This window comes from Sceloporus undulatus, chromosome 1 (genome assembly GCF_019175285.1).
Source record: "Sceloporus undulatus isolate JIND9_A2432 ecotype Alabama chromosome 1, SceUnd_v1.1, whole genome shotgun sequence".
Classification (NCBI taxonomy): Eukaryota; Metazoa; Chordata; class Lepidosauria; order Squamata; family Phrynosomatidae; genus Sceloporus; species Sceloporus undulatus.
Window position 1 is genome coordinate 3,250,512 of NC_056522.1, and position 20,930 is coordinate 3,271,441.

Here is a 20,930-nt window from a genome sequence, read left to right on the forward strand (position 1 = left end):
TCCTGAGAGTAAGAGCTGTCTGACAGTGGAAGACACTCCTTCCTCGGAGTGTAGTGGAGTCTCTTTCTTTGGACTGTTTTTAAACAGAGGCTGTATGGCCATCTGTCAGTGGGGATGCTTTGATTCTGTGTTCCTACATGGCAGGAGTTTGGAGTAGATGACCCTTGTGGTCTCTTCCAACTGTAGGATTCTATGATTCTGTGAAATATTTGAAGGGATATCATATCGAAAAGGAAACAGGCTTGTTTTCTACGGCTTCAGAGACTAGGACAAGGAACAATGGAGGAAAAGAGTTTCCACCTAAATCTCAGGAGGAACTTCCTGATGGTCAGAGCTGTTTAAAACTGGAAGATGCTCTCTCAGAGGGTGGTGGAGGTTTCTTCGTTAGAGATCCTTAAACAGAGACTTGATAACCATTTGTCAGGGGTGCTTTGATTGTGAGTTTGATTGTGAATGGGGTTGGACTGAATGGTCCTGTGGTCTCCTCCAACTCTAGGATTCTGTGGTTCTAAGAGAGCAATGCTAAAAGGAGGCTGATCACTCAGCCTCCCATAAATTATCTAAGTTCTCCATCTGAGGAAGTAGACTTAAGTCTACAAAAACTCATGATACCAACTTCTTTCTTTCAGTTAGTCTCAAAGATGACACAAGATCCTTTTGCATACTAAGTTCTAGTACAACGTCAAGTAGTAAAATATCCTAGACCCAAAGCATGTGGGAAGATCTCTAAAGATGTCAGCCACAGATGCTAGTGAAACATCAGGAAGAAACTCTTCTAGAACATGGCCACATAGCCCAAAAAACCCACAAGAAGCCATGTGGGAAGTGCTTGTTTCCCTCAGCTGGTGTTGTTTGAAAAGTGGAACATATTTATTTTTTAATTCCATTCAGTCAACCTGGTTGTTGTTGTTGTTGTTGTTGTTGTTGTTATATGCCTTCAAGCCATTTCTGACTTATAGAGACCCTATCCCAGGCTGCATTCGCACTGCAGAAATAATCTACTTTGACCCCACTTTAAGTGCCAGGGCTAAATACCTTGGAATTTGGAGTACTGGTACCCCTACAAACTACAGTTCCCAGAATTCCATAAGGAGCCCTGGTGGTGCAGTGGTTAAATGTTGATACTGCAGCCAGAAGGTTGTGAGTTCGATCCCAGGGCTCCAAGGTTGATTCAGTCTTCCATCCTTTCATAAGTTGGTAAAATGAGTATCCAGCTTGTTGGGGGGCAATTACATTACGGATAGTAAACTGCTTAGAGAGTGCTGAGTTCACTGATAAGCAGTATAGAAATGTAAATGCCAAAATGTTATTCCATAGCGTTGAGCCATGGCACTTTAAGTGGGGTCAACCTGGATTATTTCTGAAATACAGATGCAGCCACAGGGTTTTCTCAGCAAGATTTGTTCAGAGATGCTTTTGGCATTATCTTTGCTTGAGGATTAAAGTGTGTGACTTGTCCAAGGTCACTCATTCTTTAGCAGCCGATCATTTGCCAAAAGCCCACCTGAATAATAAAAGAAAGATCTCCTATGGTCTGTTGGTTTCTTGTTCCAGAATGGGGAACGGATCAACGTTGCTGTGAAGACCTGCAAGAAGGACTGCACCGTGGAGAACAAGGAGAAGTTCATGAGCGAAGCACGTATGTAGGGACCCTCCTTCTAATGGGCATCTGGAGAGAAACAGGAGACCCTCTAACTCTCATGGGGTTGAGCCCCAGAGTAATGGTGGGAAGAGATGCCCTCCATCCACAGCAAACCCAGCTATCATGGGGTGAGCCTCTTCATTTGGCTGCTTGTCTCCTCCCTGGAGCTGGCCATGGGGCTGGGCAAGCTGGACTGGGCAGAAGAAATGGGCAAGGAGGACCACCCATCTCTGGCTATGATGGCTGCCAACATTTACCTGCCCCATCCACATCCCTCTTGGCAGGTATTGTCCAGGTGGTGGGGAAGAGACTTTCTCACCTTTGCAAAACATCATCAGCAAAAGCTATAGGTTCTGGAGCCACTCATGCAGCATGGAGAAAGGCATTTAAAATTGCACATCCTCTCCTGTAAAAAACAGAATTATTTATATTGGAACTGAGATGATCACACGGGGGGAAATCAGGGAAGAAAAAGGATACTCTCAGCAAAGTCACACCATTGCGCTGAAGATTTTCAGACGACGTTGTGTTTATCTAGGACTTAACCCATTAAGATCCAGGAATGTTCCAGCAACAAACCATTCCTGGGACTTTGTTGCTGGAACATTCCTGGAACTCCATGGGTTAAGTCCTGGATAAGTACAATGTGTCTGAAAATCTTCAGCATGATTGCATGACTTTGCTGGGAGTATGCCTTTTACTCCTGGCATCCCCCACCCCACCCCACCCGGTGATCCTGTGGTACAAGCAGACACTGTCTTTTCTCTGAAGTTGAGGAAAAGGCTCTGCGTTTAAGCACCAACTTTCTCCCCCAGTGTTGATGAAGAAAATGGACCATCCCCACATTGTCAAGCTCATCGGAATAACGGAAGAGGAGCCCACCTGGATTGTCATGGAACTCTATCCATATGGCGAGGTGAGCCTCACTGCTGACCATGGCTCTTTTCTCTCATGTCTGTGGGATGGTGAATCTATTCTGGGCTTCAGTCCACTTTTTAAAGCTGCTCTCCAATGTGCTGAACCAGTTTTAAGGACATGGATCAAGACCTTGGGTAGCACATGTAAAGACTGGACTAAACCCCAGAGTGGGTACACTGGCTCCTATTGACATGGAAGCCATCAGCTGCTATTGCAACAGAGGCCAAAGGGGTGGAAATAGATATTTCAGTGTCCAAGAGAAGGTTGCTCAAGGGGGCAGAGTGGAGGGGATGGGAGGAAGAAGCTCCCTTAGACCTGAGTTTCTTTGAAGAGAAGAATTAGACCTGAGGCATGTCTGCTCAGCACAACAGTGAGGTTTGCTGCCTAGCAGATTGGTCTGATTTTACAAAGGAATTCTAGCAAGGAGAAGGAAAAATGATGACAAGGTTTATTTCTGCAGCAGAAACAGGTACACGAGGGAATTGCCAAAGTGAGACAAAGGAGTCATTTCTGAGCCCACCTTAGTGAGCCCTTGGTACCCAAGGTTGAATTTCAGGAATACTCCCCCTCCTCCTCTGTGGATGTATCGATGGATAGATAGATAGATAGATAGATAGATAGATAGATAGATAGATAGATAGATAGATAGACAGATAAATAGATAAAGTCTGTGGCTGCTCAAGTCTCATTACAGTCAGTCCTCTGTATCCACATACCTTTATCAACAGCTTCAGCCATCCACAGTTTGAAAATCTATTTTTTAAAAATATAAATTCCAAAAAGCAAACCTTGATTTTACCATTTTATATAAAGGGCATCATTTTACCACCTCATTATTTATAATGGGACTTGAGCATCCACAGATTTTGTTACTCACAAAGGATGGGACTCCTGAAACTGAACCCCAGGGGATACCAAGGGCCCACTGTACATACAATAAATAGTGTCCCTTATATAAAATGGCATCATGAAGGTTTGCTTTTTGGACTTTTGGGGAGGAAGAGGAATATTTTCAAGCCATGGATGGTTGAATTATGGATACAGAATCCATGGATGTGGGGGGCTAAGTGTACACCCCATTTACAGATTGTTTTTCACATAAGCACTCAGAAGAACATTTACAGCTAGTTCAAAGCAACATCACCTATGTTTGCATCCTATAAACATTTCCAAACCGTTCCTGAGATGTCTTTCTTTGTTCTGTTATTATAATAGCTAATACAGTTGGTGTGTATGAAAAAAATCAATCAATAGGAACTTCAAGTGCTTTATTTCAGAGAGTCTGACACTTTAAACAAGGAATGCTATTAACAGTTGTAAATCAAGTGGGGAAACTCCTTTTCTCATCTGTGTGTTAAATCAGAGGATGGAGTCAGGGAATCTGGGGTTCATGGGCTAAGAGGGGATGGCGTTTTAGGTCTCTGGGTTCAGTATGAGAATAGAGAATTAACAGATTAAAAGGTGGCTTTCTCTCTCTCTTTTTTAAAATCAGACTTTTATCTTTCCCTTGCAGCTGGGACACTACCTTGAGCAGAACAAGGCCACCTTGAAAGTGCTGACCCTGGTCCTGTACACTTTGCAGATTGGCAAGGCCATGGCTTACCTGGAGGCAATCAACTGTGTGCACAGGTATGAGAATATATATACAGCAATAGCAATATCGCTTCATACTTAACTAAGCAGTCTCTAAGCGATTTACAATTGTAAGCTGGCTGGTATTGAACTCGCAACCTTATAGTTTTGAGTGAGTGACTGCAGTGCAGGCATTTAACCACTGCCTCATGTGTGTGTGTGTGTGTGTGTGTTTTAGTGTTAAAAATGCAGCAGGCTCCAAAGTGATGACAGATAGAGGTACATGCAGGTGGCACCTTTTTCATAAATTTGCAAGAAAATACACATTGAATCCTAGAGTTGGAAGGGACCCTCAGGAGCCATCCAGTCCAACCCCTTGAGAGCAATGCAGGGTCACCAGCTAAAGCAATCTCAGCAGGGAGCTGTCCAGCCTCTTTTTGAAGACATCCAGAGAATGAGACCCCACCACTTTGCTAGGCTTTTGGTTCCATTGCAGTACCACTCTCACTGTCAAGAAATTCCTTCTAAGGTTCAATTGAAATCTTGTTGTCATGTGCTTTCAAGTCATTTCTGAATTATGGTGACCCTATCGTTGGGCATTCATGGCAAGATTTGTTCAAAGAAGGTTAGCCACTGCCTTCTCCTGAGGCTGAGAGCATGCAGATTGATACCACTTTAAGTGCTGTAGATCTATCCTATGCAATCCTGGGATTTGGTGTTTTACAAGGTCTTCCACTTTTCCTGCCCAAGAGTGCTGGTGCCATACAAAGCAACAAATCCTAGGATTCTGTAGTATAGAGCCATAGCATTTAAAGTGGTGTCAAACTGCATTATTTCTGCAATGCAGATGCACCCTCAGATGAAGATAAAAAATCCAGAAACAAAGTGGGCTGATTTAGAGAGATTCAGGAAAATTGAATGGATTGATGGAAGGAAAATGGTTGACTCAATCCCATTAAACCAGGAGTGGGGTTGCAGAACCCAGTCCTACACACACACAAACACCCTTTCTCCATAAGCCATACTACCACATTTTCAGCTAAAAATATAATGCGGGAGTGATTGGAAGTATGATTCTGGTTTTCACTTCAGGATTCAGGAACATTTTTAATAGGTTGGAGAAGGTTGGGTGGGATCAAGAAATATGGAGAAAGATAAGTCATGACCTTTGTAGAATTTTCTGGTGGGATCTGGGGTTATTAGTATATGGGGATTTTTTTCTGGGTTTCTTTTTAAATTTATTTTGCTGGTTAAAAAAAATTGGGGAGGGAGAGGGAAGGGAGTGACCATCTCACTTTGTTGTCCGCAGGGATATCGCAGTCCGGAATGTTCTGGTGGCAACTCCCGACTGTGTTAAACTGGGGGATTTTGGCCTCTCCAGATACATTGAAGATGATGAGTATTACAAAGGTAAGGAAGGGACCTGGAAAGAAGTCCATTGCATGATTTGTGCAGACCACACTGGGTGAAAACCCAGAGGGTTGAATACCCAGTGAGGTGGTTGCCTGTCATACATCTTAAACCACCCTGCCACCAGCCAGGGCACCTCTCCAAAAGGGGGGGGGGTACTTTTGTTGCAGAGCATTGCCCCACTCCCTGTTCCTTCTGGGAAGGGAGGGCAGGACAGTCCTCTGTCTCCCCCACCTGCTAAGCCAGCCATCGGGTCCTTCCAATTCTATCCAGGCAGAGGTCAAGGCAGAGGTAGGGAAGGGGACAGGGCCTTCCACTGGGTTGCCCACCAATACACCCAGCCATCTGGGTCTTTCTGGGTCTGGCCAGGTGAGCAAGTGAGGTGGAGGGAGAGAAGAGGGCAGCACTGTCTGCTGTTGTTGCCACTACTACCATGCCCTACACCAGGTGACACCAGCCCTAGTGGTGCCATGACTTAAGGGTCTGGCTCAGCAAAGGGTAGCTTACTGCATCAACTTGTTTGTGTTCAGGAAGGGTCCCCAAACATAGACCTATGGATCCTTGGGGGGACAAGGGGAAGCTTCCACATTGCAAAGTCAGTCGGTGAGTAATGTAAGGAATGAGCGTTCCATCAGGAGTTGGACTTGGGGAACGTCTCCTCACCATGGCCTCTTCTTCTCCTCACCTCCCAACGCAGCATCGGTGACTCGCCTGCCCATCAAGTGGATGGCTCCAGAGTCAATCAACTTCCGCCGCTTCACCTCAGCCAGTGATGTCTGGATGTTTGGTGAGTGGAAGGCTGGAGGCAAACAAGGCTCCTGCCTGTGTGTGTGTGTATATGTATCTGCCTTCAGGTCACCCATCATCTTATGGCGACCCCATGAATTTCACATGGTTTCCCTAGGCAAGGAATCCTCAGAGGAGATTTTGCCGGTTCCTTCCTCTGGGATACCTTGGTGGCCTTTCATCCAAGTACTGACTAGGGCTAACCCTGCTTAGCTTCCAAGATCAGACAGGATCTGATGCTTTTAGGGTATTTATGCCCCTGGTTCATATCTACCAGTTCTATCGCATGGGTGGACAATTGTGTGATGACCAGGGACCAGTTTATCTATGGGTCACAGCCCCTATTTCACAGCAAAGACCTCTATTTTCCTCTGCAGTCCCTCTCAAAATGGTAATAGGAAGTGATATACCACTGTTGCAATTAGGAGGGACTGCAGAGGAAAATGGAGACTTTGGAGATAGTAGAGCTATCTGGGGTGCCTCTGGGGTGGAGTGGGGGGCTATTTGTACATGTTTCTACTTGTTTGGAGTGTGATTTGGAGCAAAAATGGTACAATTTATTTTTTAAAAATTAGGGGGGGTTGGAGGGCTTTGGGGAATGATGGTGGGCATCAGAGGCCACAAAAGTGGGTCCCAGGTGCCACACACACCCTATATCCTACACTGTGGCTGCATCCACACTGGAGAAATAGCCTGGTTTGACACCGCTTTAACTGCCCTGGCTCAAGGCTATGGAATTCTGGGAGTTGGAGTTGGTTGTGGGGCCCAGAGCGGAGCTCACAACAAACTCCAACTCCCAGAATTCCATAGTTTGAGCCAGGGCAGTTAAAGCAGTGCCAAACCAGGTTATTTCTCCAGTGTGGAGGCAGCCTTTGTCCACCTTTGTTCAGTGTTCATGAGATGGTGCAGCTGTGAGGTTCTCAGGTCTGGCAAGGAATGGCTTAAAGTGCCACATCTGCAGACTCTTTGGCTTTCTCCAAAAATATTACAAAGCCAACAACTTCAACAAAAGGAGACATATTAAAATATTAGGAGATTACTAGTGCCTAGATTTAGGGATATATATCTCCATAGACTTCATTTCCACATGCAAGAAGAAGCAATGTCAAAAGATTTATCCCTGCTGAGTGAGATTATGAACGTTTTTTGCACATTTCCCCAATGATTTTTCACCTGCTGGGATCTGTAACGCTGTAGGCGAAAAATTATTTGGCCAAATAAACATTGATTTTTTAAAAAAAATGTAAAGAGGATAGCTTTTGTGCACAAAACAATGTCTTTTTACACAAAGACAATCTTTTTGGTAATCAGTGGTCTTTTGCACAAAACTGAACCACTTTTTTCTTTGTATGGAAAAACAAATGATGTTTTTACAAAATAGTCCAAAGACACACACAATTTCTCAGAGGTTAAGGATGGGGAAATTTGCAAATATTTTTCACATCTTTACTCGAAGAGGTGGGTGGTAAATGCCACCGTTTATTGAGCACCGGGGAATTTTGCTAATGTGAATCATGCAACTCTGGTGTCTGCAACTTGATTAACTCCTTATTCCCAAATTTCCCCCTGCTTCCTCTTTTTCTTCTCAAAATTTCCACCGCAAGCCGTTTGCATGTGGGAAATCCTTAGCTACGGCAAGCAGCCCTTTTTCTGGCTGGAGAACAAAGATGTGATTGGGGTGTTGGAGAAAGGGGACCGCCTGCCCAAACCGGACGCCTGCCCACCCCTTCTCTATGCCCTGATGACCCGCTGCTGGGATTACGACCCGAATGACCGGCCCAAATTCAAAGAATTGGTCTGTAGCCTAAGGTAAGGGAAAACAGCCGTTCTTACTGCCTTGCTTTTTAGAATCAGCAATAGGGAAAGGAATTCTGCAACCTGAATAAACTATATCCAGGGTAGCTGTGTTGACCATATACTATAGCAAAGTACAGTCGCCCCTCCTTTCTCACAGACTTGAGGTGGGCGGTCTTGAATAGTCACAGTGTGGCGACCTCTGTTATTTTTAATGGTGCATGTCCTGTGGTGCACACCCCGCACATGCTCACGGGCACATATCCCATTCAAGTTTATGGGGCTTGAATACACACTAGTCTCTGTTTTCACTGAGGGATCTGGAACAAATCCCCCGTGAAAATGGAGAGTCAACTGTACAGTATCATCCAAAATCCATAAAACAGTGATCCCTTTATGGATCCAACCAAAATGTACATTATATATGTTGCAAGCTGTCCAGTGTGCTGAACAAATTTGGAGGACATGGATCAATACCCTGGATAGCTCATGTAAAGGTTGGACTAGAACCCAGAATGGATACACTGCATCCCACTGACATGGAAACCATCAGCCACTTTGGAGAAAGGAGTACAGTATCACCCAAACTCCTCAAAACAGTGATACCTCTATGGGGCCAGCCAAAGTATACATTATATATGTTGCAAGCTTTCAAGCTTCACTGGCTGCTTCATCAGACAAAAGTGTTTAAAATAGTAGAGGAGAAAGAAAGAAAAAATGGACAATGTTCATCCTAGGCCTGCATTTGTTCAAGAGGTTGTAGTTGTTGTCCTCACTTTAGATATTAATGGAAGGTGGGCCTTCTGACCATGTGGATACTGGGAGATTCAATCCTGGAAATAAACTTAAAACTCCATTGGCATTTCCATTGCTTTTGAGATACTGCCATTGAGAAACTGGGCCTCAAAGGCAGTAGCTTTTTGTCTTGCTAATGACTTTTTTATGTTTATTTCCTGGATTGAATCTCCCAGTATCCACGTGGATACCTGTGTCCTTTTTTACACCTTTGCCTGATGAAGAAGCCAGTGGAACCTCAAGAGCTTGCAATACGTATAATGTGCATTTTGCTTGGCCCCATAACACTATCACTGTTTTGTGGATTTTTTCTGATACCATACTGAATAAATTATGACACACATTTGCAGGATTCTTCTGATTATTGTAGAGTTTATTCTGGTTTGATTGGTCAAAACTGGAAACAGTTGCTTTTTTGGATGAGAACTGCCAGAATCCCCCAGCCAGCATGGTCTGGACAAATTGTGGAGAGAATCTCCCATGGGGAGGTATCTGTGCAGTGGATGGGACACTGAAGTGTAAACCTGAACCCTTCACTTCCTTCCCCTTCTGACTGCAGTGACATTTACCAGATGGAGAAAGAGATGGCACGGGAACAAGAGAGGAACAACCGCCACCGTCCTCCCAAAATCATGGAGCCCACCTCTTTCCAAGAGCCACCTCCAAAGGTGAGAGGGATGTGTACAGAAGGAAGCAGGAGAATTTGAATACCCTCCACCTCTCCCAAAGTGACAGGAGGGACAGTCCTGATTAATCTTCTATCATCTCCTCTTTTGGGCTGCTTTTAACATGCCCCAGTTTCTCTTTTCCTTTTCCCATTTTCCCTTTGCTCCTAATTTTACTTGCTGCAAATTGAGTTCAAAGGGGTTCTTTCTCAAGTCACTCAGCAGAGGAGAGAGGAAAGGGCAGACTCTTGCTCTTCCCAACAGGCCCAGGCCAAAACAAACTGCTGCAGTCTATCCTATCTTGTATGTTCTTCTTCATTAATAACTTTTGCTATATTAAGTACGCTCAGAGTATAGCTACACAGCAGAATTAAAACAGTTTGATACTCCTTTAACTGCCATGATTTTATCCTACAGAATCATGGGATTTGTAGTTTCATGAGGCTCCAAAGCTCTCTAACAAGGAAGCTGAGTACCTCACCAAACTAGAAATCCCAGGAAACAGCAAGGGCTGTCCAGTCCAATCCTCTACCATTCAGAAGACATAATCAAAGCACATAGAGCTCTATGGTCATCATTTTCCAGCACCCCAATCTGCATTGCCTCAAGAACCCTTCTGTTGGGGTGCTGCTTAAGAGGTAGGATATGGGGGTCATGTTTGGCCAGTAACAACCATAAACCTGAACCCCCCAAGTTGTCAGTTGTTTTTGACTTATGGTGACTCTAGTCTAGATGAACCTATCACAGGGCTTTCTGGGGCTGAGAGTGTGTGACTCACCCAAGGTCAACCAGTGGGTTTCCATGGCCAAGAGGGGAATTGAACCCTAATCTCCAGAATCACAATCCAGTGCTACAACCACTAAGCCATTTTCAGCCCCAGAAAACCCTGTGATAGGTTCACCTAGAGTTGCCATAAGCCAGAAACAACTTGAAGGCACACAACAGCATGGCATCAGAATGACATCAGTGTTGGCATCATGCTGGGGATCCTTTCACAGCTGGAGTGCCACAACAGAGAAGACTTTTCTCCCCAGCTCCTCTTACAGTGGGAGACAGAGGAGGGTGCAGAGAATGGTGGAGTCTCCTCCTTTGGAGGTCTTTAAACAGAGGCTGGGTGACCATCTGTCGGGGGTGCTTGGGTTGTATGTTCCTGCATGGCAGAAGGGGGCTGGACTGGGTGGCGCTTGGGGTCTCTTCCAGTTCTATGATGCTATGATTACTCTGCCTTCCCTCACTTACTGCTTCTGTGTGACCTTGGAAAACATTTCATTGCTATTGCTCCAACAGGATTCTGTCCCTCATTTAATTGTCTCTTTTCTTCTTTGCAGCCTAGCAGACCGAAGTACAAGCCACCCCCTCAGACCAATCTCCTGGCCCCCAAGCTACAGTTCCAGGTAAGGCCTAAATGGCTCCCATAACTCAATGTGTGTTGAAGCTTGGTTTAGTCCCTCACTCCACATCCCCTCCTGAAACAAGGAACACCCGTGACTCCTTTGCAATTGCCTTCGTTTTGTGTCTCTCTGCCAGATTTACATAGCTCTTGTGTGTTTGTTCCTTCCAAGCCATCAGACTGTGTCTTTTGCTCTGCTGTTGAATTTGTTGCAGCTGCTTGATGCTTCCCAGGATTTCTCCAGCAGCCAAAGCCACTTTGGCGAAGTCCTAACTTTTCCGTTTATGGCTTTACAATTCTGCCTCCAGAATCTGTTTTTACACTTTGTGCTTTCATCCAATAGGCTGAAACGTTACAATCTAAAGAGTTGGACATGACAAATCTATTAGTTGTGAGATTTTTTATTTTTATGAAATGGAGATAACAAATTCGTCCGTATTTTTTGCAAGAAATGTTATGTGAGAAATCTGTACGCATTTTTACAAGAATTGCACATGGCAAACTGTGTTTGGATTTTCTGCATCTCTGCAGTGTGATCTCACAAGCGCACCTTATATTTGTATAGGGGAGACTGATAATAAAATGTTGCTGTGTGGCCATGCTCCCAGTTAGCATGCCAGCAAGCCAGCCATGGCTCTTTTCAAGGACTCACCCTTCCTTTCCTTCACCATAGTTTTTAATTCCTCCCCTTCCAAGATTCAAACTTTATCCATGACCTGTGCCCACCTCAGCATGCTCAGTCCTAACTGGGCGATTTTGTTCCAAGTGCTTTACCCCCTTATGTTTTATCTTTGGCACTTGAATTTGAAAATTTCAGAAACATCCACAGAGATGAGGTTTTGGATCCTACATGTTTGCGCATAGCTTAAGAGTTCCACACGTGGAAATCAACTACAGCTTGCCCTGTCCTACTCCCAGGACGCACCCTGGAGCCCTGGTGGCGCAGTGGTTAAATGCCTGTACTGCAGCCATTCTCTCAAAACCACAAGGTTGCGAGTTCAAGACCAGCAAAGGGCCCAAGCTCGACTCAGGCTTGCATCCTTCCGAGGTCGCTAAAATGAGTACCCAGACTGTTGGGGGCAAATTAGCTTACTTGCTAATTAGCTTACTTGCTGTTCACCGCTATGATCTTTGGAATAGCGGTATATAAATAAAACAAATTATTATTAATTATTATTATTTGCTGGAGGTATCAGACTGTCAGAGCCATGCACTATCCATAGTCCTTCTCTGTGAGCTCAGCAGTGCTGTCAGCACATATAACTGTGCAAGGTGCTAAAGAATAACTCAGAATCTCCGGTTATATACACAGAAATTTATTACAGAGTAAATTTACAGCACTCTATACAAACCAACAACTCTTCAGCCGACCAACCACTACCAATAATAACCCAGAATGTCCATAGGTCATGCTCATATTTATACACTTTGCCCATGCCATGAACTTCTCACACAGGTGTCTGCAATAGTTTCTTGCATCAGTCACTTGCATCATGTCTCCTGGGTCATCCTACAGTGTAATTGATGACACTACACGTCAGTCACCTCTCACTTGTGTTGCATCACCAAGCATCCAAATTCTCTCTAGTGAAATTTAATTCCATTTTTACATACACTGACAGAGAAGCATCTAGCTCAGCGGTTCTCAACCTGTGGGTTGCGACCCCTTTAGGGGTCGAACGACCCTTTCACAGGGCGCAGGCATAACGTCAACTTCCATCTGCATATGCCGCTAACAAGATGCCAACCTCAGTCTTAAAGGTAGAATTCAAAGATATAGCCATGTTAGTCTATAGAAACAGTACGTACGTAGAGAGATCTTGTAACACCTTTAAGACTAACTGAAAGAAAGAAATTGGCAGCATGAGCTTTCCTAGACTTCAGTCTACTTCCTCAGATGCATTTGGTAGAGTGGTCATCTGAGGAAGTAGACTACAAAAGCTCATGCTGCCAATTTCTTTGTTCCAAAGGTGTTTAGTTTCAAAGGTGCTACAAGGTCTCTCAGTGTTAAAAGCTCTTTCACTAAAGGAAAAGGGAGAGGGATTAATTAAAACAGCCTCTTCTTTTTTGTGGCTTCACCCCAATTGCTGCTGACATCAAAGTAATTTCTGATGCTGGTTTGGAATTCATAAAAGATTTCCCTGGCAAGAGATTCCAGCATCACTTCTCTCCCAAAACAATGGAACAATATAGCCTTGGTGATGCCAGGAGAGTCTTCCCCCGCAATTCTCCACACAGGTTGTTTTCTAAGCGTGAACATCTCCTTTCCAAACATGTGCTCCGTTTATGTGCACCTCTACTACTGCTGTGACTACTCTTGCTGCCAATGCCATGCCTGTTGTTTTGTGCCCGCTGCTGCCTTTTGCTTCCGCCTTCCCAGGTGCCCGAGGGTCTGTGTGCCAGTTCGCCAACGCTCACCAGCCCCATCGAGTACCCATCTCCCGCCAACTCTCTGCACACCCCGCCACTCAACAGGCACAATGTTTTCAAGCGCCACAGCATGAGGGTAAGAGGAGGCAGGAGGACCAGCCTCACGCCTCAAAAGGATGCATGCAAGGGAAGATGTGTGTGTGGTTGTATTATTGAAGGTGGGTCTGGGGAAGTGGAAGGCAGGGTGACCAGATGTCATCACCATAAAGGAGAACAATACTGTGTCCAGTTCTGGGCACCATATGTGGCCATGTTCTAGAAGAGTTTGTTCCTGACAATGTTGGGAAACTGGAGTGTGTCCAAAGGAGGGCGACTAAAATGGTGAAGGGTCTGGAAGCCATGCCTTATGAGCTGGGGATGTTTAGCCTGGAGAAGAAGCGGTTAAGAGGTGATATCATAGCCCTGTTTAAGTATTTGAAGGGGAGTCATACAGAAGATGGAGCAAGCTTGTTTTCTGCTGCTCCAGAGACTAGGACCCAGAACAATGGATTTAAATTACAGGACAAGAGATTCCAGCTCAACATTACGAGGAACTTCCTGAGAGTAAGGACTGTTCCACAGAGGAACACACTCCCTTGGAGTCTGGTGGAGTCTCCCTCCTTGGAGGTTTTTAAAGAGAGGCTGGACAGCCATCTGTCAGGGATGCATTGCTTTTGAGTCCCTGCATTGCAGTGGATTGGACCTTGTGGTCTCTTCCAATTGATTCTATTTTTATTCTTGGCTAAATTGGAGTTTAGCCCCACAAAAATTCCTCAAAAACAAAAGCCTGAGTGAGAAAAAGACAAAATGAAAGCGACTGGAATTTCACCTGATTTTGGATGAATTCAAGCATGAAGGGGGAGTCCACAGTCAGGGGAGAATGGGATGGGTGCTGCTTTTGGACCCTCTGCAAATGTCCACCACAGTTGTTGAAAATAGGGAGCTTTTCTGTAGCCTTCTTGTCCTGTGTGTTTATGTGTCCTTCCAACCCAGTATTTGCTTTTATGGTTCTTAACAGCTACTGCCCTCCCTGCTCCAACCAACCTGCTTCAAAATGCAGTCTTATCTATTATACCAGGATCTAAAAGTTTCATCTGTTGCCCTGATTCAGTTCAACCATGGGTGATGGGATGCGCATGAGAGGGCAGAGCATTGAAAGAGCATTAAAACACCCCATTAATGTAAGAACAGAGTCGGTGTTGTGTAGTGGTTTGAGTTCTGGGTTAAGACTCTGGAGACCAGGGTTTGATTCCCAGTTTGGCCATGAAACCCAGTGGGTGAACTTGACCAAGCCACATGCTCTCAGTCTCACAGGGGAAGACAATGGCAAACCTCCTCTTGAGGAAATCTTGTCAAGAAAACCCCATGATAGGTCCACCTTAGGGTCGCCATACGTCAAGACCCCCAGCCATGTTATGGGGTCCCTCTACCCTCTCTTCTTGTTGGTTTCATGGGTGGGCCTACTCTCAGGAGAAGCGGTGACATGCCAGTCAGTCTGTCCATGGGGCTCCTGCAGGTAAGGAAACAATGGTGATGGCTCTAAGGACAGTCCTTCCCCTTCCCCTGCACTCCTTAGCATGAAGAAGAGGGACGGAAAGGCATGCAAACAGCTGGCTCAGCCTGAATTGGATCTGGTCCAGCTGTTCACAAAAACCCATGCTCACCCTGGGGTTTGGGGAAAACGCTGGGATCGACAACCCTTATGAGAGGAAGAACTCCACAACTGTTTCCTTCTCCTCTGCCAACCTTGGGAGCAGGCTATCTGGACTTGCCTTCCCCTGCAGACCCAGTCCTTGAGACCAGGGGCCCTTCCACACTGCACAATTATACCACTATAACTCCACATCAGTTGCCATGGTTGCTTCCTATGGAATCCAGGGATGTGTAGTCTGATGAGGTACTAAAAGAGCTCTCTGGATGAGAATTTGAAATGCCTCTTCCTGAACCAAAAAAATCCCAGGATTCCATGGTTTGTTGCCATGACAGCTAAAGTGGAATCATAGCTCTGTAACTGAGTAATGTTGAAAGGGCCCCAGGGGTGAGGAATTAGTGGCCCCTGTGGTTCACAAGCCCTTTTCCTGTGGCTCTTGAAGACTTTCGGGATAGTCCTGAAACCAAAATAAAATTTAAAAATAAATTAAAAGTACAATTGACCCTCCATATTGATGTGGGGTTGATCCACACTCACCCCCACAGATATGAAATATCATGGGATCTCAAGTCCATATAAGTCCATGTGTGGAGACATCCACATGTCCACAGTTGCACAGCTGTGTGCATGCGTTGCCACTGGCTTATATGGCATGTGGAAGATCTAAACTGTGGATAGCTAGCCTGCCAATACAGAGTGTCAACTGTAGTCCTTTTCAGGCAATATTCATCCCATAACTGCTTTTAATGAGGAAACCTAAAATCTAGAAATACCTCAGTTTACCCCATAGTATTCCCTGTGACCATCCACCACCAACCACAGTTCTTTCCCTAACTTGGTCAAATGACCAGAAACTATCTAGAAACACAGGGGTCAACCCTATATTAGCTGCTGTAACCACTCACTTATCCTAACAACAAGAAAAGCCCTAAATTGGCCTAAACCAGATATTTCTCTGATGCACTTGCAACATACCATGGGGATGATGCTATAGGAGAGAAAGTTTCCCCCCATGCTCAGTGCAGTTCCCACTCCAGATCCAGATCCGTGATGGAGAACCTGGGGACCTCCAGATGTGGTGACTTCAGTTTCAATTGGGGTAGCCAATCCATGTAATTAATCCATGTAATTTGGAAGAACTCAGAAATTGAAATGAACCTAGGAGTTGTTGCCTGACTGTGTAAAATGGCTGCTCAGTCGCTCTCTGTGTTTTCTTGGCCTGGAAGGAGGAGGACTTTCTGCGACCCAGCAGCCGGGAGGAGGCTCAGAAACTGTGGGAGATGGAACGGGCCAAGATGAAGCAGCTACTCGACAAGCAGCAGAGGCAAATGGTGGAGGATTATCAGTGGCTACGTCAGGAGGAGAGAGCTTTGGTGAGTGGAACCAAAGGTAGTGCCGACAATTGCTGGAATAGCATCCAAGCTAAAGAGGGAATGGGAGTTCATCCATTTCATAACTGGGGTCAAATCTGGAGTTCCCAACAGCTTCATAAAATTGCGTGGGAAGAAAAAGAACACATAGAAAATTTCTGCAACTTGCAGGCTTTGTTGTTGTTGTTGTTGTTGTTGTTGTTGTTGTTGCAAGTACAGACTTGAGGTTACGCAGATGGTGAGCCCCACCCCTTTTAATGGTGCATGCACCAGTGGCGTGCATGCAGCGTGTAGCACAGGAGTGCGCCACTATTAAAATCAATGGGACTTGAGGTCCCATGGTATTTCCCTTACACAGGGGGGTCCAGAACAGATCCCCCGCGTAAAACAAAGGTCCGCTGTACAATATAAACTACATGGTAGTGATATAAATTTCTCCCTTTATTCTTTCTGTTCCCCGACGGAAGCAGGAAATTATATTACTCTTCTTCTCCTCTGTGGAGAACAATAACTTTCAGCCTGGTTGACCTCACAAAGAAGCCCAACCATTCCTGACAAGTTCCCAGAGAGTGAGGGCTATAAAACACTCAGCTGGCTTTCCCTCCCTAACCTTTCTTGAAATTAGTGGTATGAACCCCAAAACTCTGTTTGCAGTGTCTAACAAGGAAAGATGGCCTGTGTTTATCTTTAGAATGGAATTCCCTCTTCTCCTCTCCTCCTGCAGCTGAATGGAGTAATTCAAATTCTTTTAACTGAGGTCTAATTTTCACTGCAAAAATAATGCAGTTTTACACCGCTTTAAATGTCATGGCTCGATCCTATTGAGTCCTAGGATTTTGTTTGTTGTTTGCTGTGGCACCAGGGTTCTCTGACAGAGAAGATTAAATATCTCACAAAACTGTAAATCCCAGAATTCTGTAGCACTGAGCCATGACAGTTAAAACAATGTAAAACTGCATTATTTTGCAGTGCAGATTAGACCTAACACAATTAAAATAGAGAATATCAAGTTAACTAGGTGATCCTACTGTAACTCTGTATGCTTATGTACAATGTTAGGTGAACATGAAACACACATGCATCCATATACTTGCATGATCTGAAGCTATAATGGATCATTCTGTGGTAACCAGTGAGCACCGTAAATCGTTCAGCTGTCTTTCCCTTCTCCACTGCATTACAAGGAAGGATGGCCTGTATTTATCTTTAGAATGGAATTCCCTCTCCCCCTTCCTTCTTGCAGCCAAGTGAAGACATTCAAATTGCCTACACTGAGATAATTAAGACGAATAGCTGAGGCGCTGTTACTTTTATTACTTAAGCAAAAAAAAAAAAAATAAGTCCTGAACGTTAAATTTCCCATTGGCATGCCCACCCTGTTAGTCTTTTACAAATTAAGTACTGTATCTACAAATCCTCACACCTCGGCTGAGCAGGTGCCACATTTCAGAGCTACAGCAATAGCAAGTACATTTCTGTACCACTTATCAGTGCACTTAAACACTCCTTACGTGGTTTACAGTGTGTAAGCCAATTGCCTCCAACAAGCTGGGTACTCATTTTAGTGACCTACTAAAGGATGCAAACCTGAGTGGACTCTGGAGCCCTGCCTAGGGTTGAATTCACAACCTTGTGGCTGTGAACAGCTGCAGTACTGCACCGCTGTGTGGAGCTCGTAAATACTTGAATTGAACATTGAGAAAACCATAATCTTGTCATAATTCTACATGGGTCATTTAAACTGGTTTCTTCCTGCCTAGATGTTGCCCCATCTTACTGACACAGAACCAAGGGCCCAATTTGAGTGTGGACTGTCTTTAAAATGTCAGGACAGATCTGCATCAAATCTGGCCGATCCCTCCCCTAAAATGAGTTAAGAAGACTTACTTTGCTCTGTAATTTCCTGGAAACAAAACAAGGAACCCAGCCATGTAATCAATGCTAGGCACCTCATTTTTTGACCTGTAAGAAGCACAGCAGGGTGCATGTGCAGACAGACAACTGGCATTACGCTAGAGCAGGGGTAGGCAACCTGCGGCCCGCGGGCCAGATGCGGCCCGGCAAGGCCTTGGGACCAGCCCCAGCCCAGTCCTGCCGCCGATTGCCGCCGGGGCCTTTGGCCTCTCGCGCGCAGGGGCAAGGGGGGCAATTGTCTATAGAAGCCTCAGAAACATAATAATAATAATAATAATAATAATAATAATAATAATAATAATAATAGGTTTTATTTATATACCGCCCAATCACTGGGAATCTGAGCGGTTTACAATAGAGGAGATAACAGACAGTTCCCTGCCCACAGGCTTACAATCTAAAAGACACGACACAAAAGGAGAAGGGAAAGTTAAGGGGGGAGGGAATCAGGTCCAGCATTCTTCTCTCCCTCTGAGGCCTGGACCAAGGCAGATGGACCGGAGGGAGGGCTCTTCTTCTTCAGGCTAGCCCCTGATGGAACTGGGTCAGCCTACTCTCTCCCTCAGAGGCCAAAAGATGACAGTTAGGGAGGGAGGAGCCTCCTTCTTCAGGCTAGCCCCTGATGGAACTGGGCCAGCCTACTCTCTCCCTCAGAGGCCGTTCCATCAGGGGCTCGCCTCTCCTAAGAAAGAGGGGGCGGTTGTGAAGAAGAAAAGAAGAAAAAGCTGCTCTCCCCTCCAAACTGTCATCTTCGACGACTCTGAGGAGAGAAGAAAGGCTCGCCCAGTTCCATCAGGGGCTACGCCGAAGAAAGAGGCTCCTCCCTCCCTAAACTGTCATCTTTCGGCCCCCTCTGAGGGGGGAAGCAAAAGAAGAAGACGGCCCACGTTCCATCAGGGCTACGCCACTGACAGAACAGAGGACTCCATCCTCCATCAACTGTCCATCTTTCGGCCTCTGAGCGGACGAAGAGAGTAGGCTGGCCCAAGTCCATCAGGGCTAGCCTGAAGAAGGAGGCCTCCTCCCTCCCTAACTGTCATCGTTGGCCTCTGAGGGAGAGAGTATGCGCCCAGTCTCCATCAGGGGCTAGCCTGAAGAAGGAGGCCCATCCCTCCTAACTGTCATCTTTCGGCCTCTCTGAGGCGAGCGAAAGAGAGAAGGCTGGCCACCCCAGTACCCAATCAGGGCTAGCCTGAAGAAACGGCGCCCTCCCCTCCCTAACTGTCCTCTTTCGGCCTACTGAGGGAGAGAGAGAACGGCTGGCCCCAGTTCCGTCCGGGGCTAGCCGAAGAAGGAGGCTCCCCCTCCCTCCCTAACTGTCATCTTTCGGCCTCTGAGGGAGCAGAGAAGCGGCCCAGTTCCATCAGGGGCTAGCCTAAAACAAGAAGGCTCTCCTCCCTCCCTAAACTGTCACGTTTGCCTCCTGAGGGAGAGAGTACGGCTGGCCCAGTTCCATCAGGGGCCAGCCTGACAGAAGGAGCCCTCCCCCCTAAAACTGTCATCTTATCCCTCGAGGGACGAGAGAAGGCTGCCCAGTTCCCATCAGGGCTAGCCTGAAGAAGAAGGAGGCCTCCTCCCTCCCTAACCTGTCATCTTCGGCACTCTAGGAGGGAACGACGAGAAGGCGGCCCAACTTACCCATCCAGGGCTAGCCTGAAGAAGAGGCCCCTCCCTCCTGTCACTCTTTCGCCTCTGAGGGAGAGAGTAGGCATGGCCCAGTTCCATCAGGGGCTAGCCTAAGAAGACAAGAGGCTCCCTCCCTCCCTAAACGTCATCTTTCCGGACCTCTGAGGGAGAGAGAGATAGCTGGCCCATTCCCATCCAGGGGCTAGCCTGAACGACAAGCTCCTCCGTCCACTAACTGTCATCTTCGGCCCTCTAAAGCGGAGAGAGACGTACGGCTCGGACACAAAAAACCCAGTTCCATCAGGGCTGGCCCCTGAAAAACGGCTCTTCCCTCCCTAACTGTCACTTTCGGCCTCTGAGGGAGAGAGAAGCTGGCCCAGTTCCACTCAGGGGCCAACCTAAAGAAAGCAGGCCTCCCATCCCTAACTGTCATCTTTCGGCCTCTGAGGGAGAAGAAGAGCAAAGCGCCCAGTACCACTCAGGGGCTAGACTAAGAAAAAAGAGGCTCCTCCCTCCCTGTCATCCCGTATCGGCCTCTCTGAGGGAGAGCAGAAGCGCTGGCCCAGTTCAACTCAAGGGCATAGCCTGAAGAGAGAGTCTCCTCCCTCCCTAACTGTCATCTTTCGGCCCATCGAGTTGCGAGAAGGCTGGCACCAGTGCATCAGGGGCCTAGCCTGAAGAAGGAGGCTCCTCCCTCCCTAACTGTCACTTTCGCCCTCTAGCGGAACGAGAGACAGGCTGCCCAGTTCCCATCTGGGCATAGCCTGAACCGACGGAGGCCCTCCCTCCCTAACTGTCATCTTCGGCACTCTGAGGAGAGAAGAGAGTCGGCTGGCCCAAGTTCCATCAGGGGCTAGCCTGAAGAAGAGGCTCCTCCCTCCCTAACTGTCATCTTTCGGCCTCTAGGAGAGAGAAGGCTGGCCCAGTTCCATTCAGGGGCTAGCCAAGAAGAAAAGAGGCTCCTCCCTCCATAACTGTCATCTTTTGG

The 20,930-nt window shown here is 46.3% G+C and overlaps 2 protein-coding genes across 10 annotated transcripts in view; one reads left to right on the plus strand and one right to left on the minus strand.

Moving 5' to 3' along the window:
• LOC121919807 (protein FAM71C-like) overlaps positions 1–20,930 on the minus strand; it is a 1,121,343-nt gene that overhangs the window by 624,667 nt on the left and 475,746 nt on the right. The gene's annotated exons all lie outside the window — the stretch shown is intronic.
• Positions 1–20,930, plus strand: part of PTK2B (protein tyrosine kinase 2 beta) — a 121,057-nt gene that overhangs the window by 89,574 nt on the left and 10,553 nt on the right. For all 9 annotated transcript variants that reach the window (XM_042448599.1, XM_042448606.1, XM_042448615.1 and 6 more), the window contains 10 exons: positions 1,555–1,639; positions 2,458–2,558; positions 4,074–4,189; positions 5,442–5,542; positions 6,240–6,329; positions 7,933–8,137; positions 9,477–9,585; positions 10,911–10,976; positions 13,353–13,478; positions 16,259–16,405. In XM_042448599.1, the coding sequence (XP_042304533.1) occupies positions 1,555–1,639; positions 2,458–2,558; positions 4,074–4,189; positions 5,442–5,542; positions 6,240–6,329; positions 7,933–8,137; positions 9,477–9,585; positions 10,911–10,976; positions 13,353–13,478; positions 16,259–16,405 (1,146 nt within the window). The remainder of the gene's footprint in view (positions 1–1,554; positions 1,640–2,457; positions 2,559–4,073; positions 4,190–5,441; positions 5,543–6,239; positions 6,330–7,932; positions 8,138–9,476; positions 9,586–10,910; positions 10,977–13,352; positions 13,479–16,258; positions 16,406–20,930) is intronic.